Source organism: Echinops telfairi, unplaced genomic scaffold, assembly GCF_000313985.2.
Source record: "Echinops telfairi isolate 266 unplaced genomic scaffold, ASM31398v2 ScPeMD7_31;HRSCAF=116, whole genome shotgun sequence".
Taxonomy (NCBI): domain Eukaryota; kingdom Metazoa; phylum Chordata; class Mammalia; order Afrosoricida; family Tenrecidae; genus Echinops; species Echinops telfairi.
This window is the reverse complement of record NW_022103928.1, coordinates 38,660,068-38,661,293: the sequence shown is the minus strand read 5'-3', so window position 1 is coordinate 38,661,293 and position 1,226 is coordinate 38,660,068. Positions and strand designations below refer to the sequence as shown.

Below are 1,226 nucleotides of genomic sequence, written 5' to 3'. Positions count from 1 at the left end.
AAAAAAACCCAAACAAACGAACCAAAAAAACACTTGTTCTTTCTAACTCAGTTTGTACAGGAAATTGGCTGAGCAATCTTATATAGTTATCCAAACAATATCCCGTGCCATTGAGTTCCTTCTAACTCATAGTGACCCTGCAAGACGGGGTAGAGCTGCTCCTACGGGTTTCAGAGACTGGAACTCTTCTGATTTCAAACTGCTGCTGACCTTGTGGTTAGCAGCTCCACCACCTGGGTTCTTTAATCCTTTAATGAATATTAAAAATACCTTGCAGTAGCAACAACATCATGGAAATACTTCTGTAAATAAGTATATGCATCTTATACCTACAAAGGGGAATTGTCATTTTACTATAAACTTAACTCCTCAAGTTGCGTTTTCTCCAGAATTAGTCTGTTTATTCTCTTCTGACTTGCTTTGGCTCTTTGGGTCACAGTTTTGCCCCTTGTGATTTATGACGTTTTGAATGAAGCCGCCATGGCTACATCACTGCATCGTTCAAAGCGCCTAAAATGCCCTGCTTTGGAGAACCTTACGTTCTGTTTTGTGTGTGCTTGTATTGCTACTTTTTACTTAGAATTTTGTTTTCTAAACAAATCAGTCATATTTTCTTGAAATACGTGTTTATTACTTTTGTTTTCCACTTACTGTCAGACTCCTAAGACTTTACATCATCTTTTATTATGTTTAATGTTTGCAGGTAGTTGAATTAAAATTTGGTGGAAAAGATATTCCTGTCACAAGTGCTAACCGGATTGCATATATCCATCTTGTAGCCGACTACAGACTAAACAAACAAATCCGCCAGCATTGTCTGGCTTTCAGACAGGGTCTGGCCAATGTCGTTAGTCTTGAATGGCTCCGAATGTTCGACCAGCAAGAAATTCAGGTATAGTACTTACTGGCACCTTTGGAGAAGCAGCTGGTTTACAAAAATGAAAAGACTTTCTTCACATCTACCTCAAATGTTATGATCTGGACTGTTTCCTCCCCCCAGGTGTTAATTTCTGGAGCACAAGTTCCCATAAGTCTAGAGGACCTGAAATCATTTACAAACTATTCAGGTATGTGCTCATTTTGTTTTTAGTTGCCATCAAGTCTGCTCTGACTAATGCTGACTATTTCTTTTACTCCTGAAAAATATTGCCGATGACCGCATTTCCCAAATAAATTTAATTTTACTTTTCCTGTGGGTAGTTCATTTACATGATTCAGAAATCGAG

At 38.3% G+C, this 1,226-nt stretch overlaps 1 protein-coding gene across 1 annotated transcript in view; it reads left to right on the top strand.

The window, feature by feature from the left end:
* UBE3C (ubiquitin protein ligase E3C) overlaps positions 1 to 1,226 on the top strand; it is a 144,251-nt gene that overhangs the window by 121,406 nt on the left and 21,619 nt on the right. The window contains exons 20-21 of the mRNA XM_004702334.3: positions 704 to 892; positions 1,001 to 1,067. Coding sequence (XP_004702391.2) covers positions 704 to 892; positions 1,001 to 1,067 — 256 coding nt within the window. The remainder of the gene's footprint in view (positions 1 to 703; positions 893 to 1,000; positions 1,068 to 1,226) is intronic.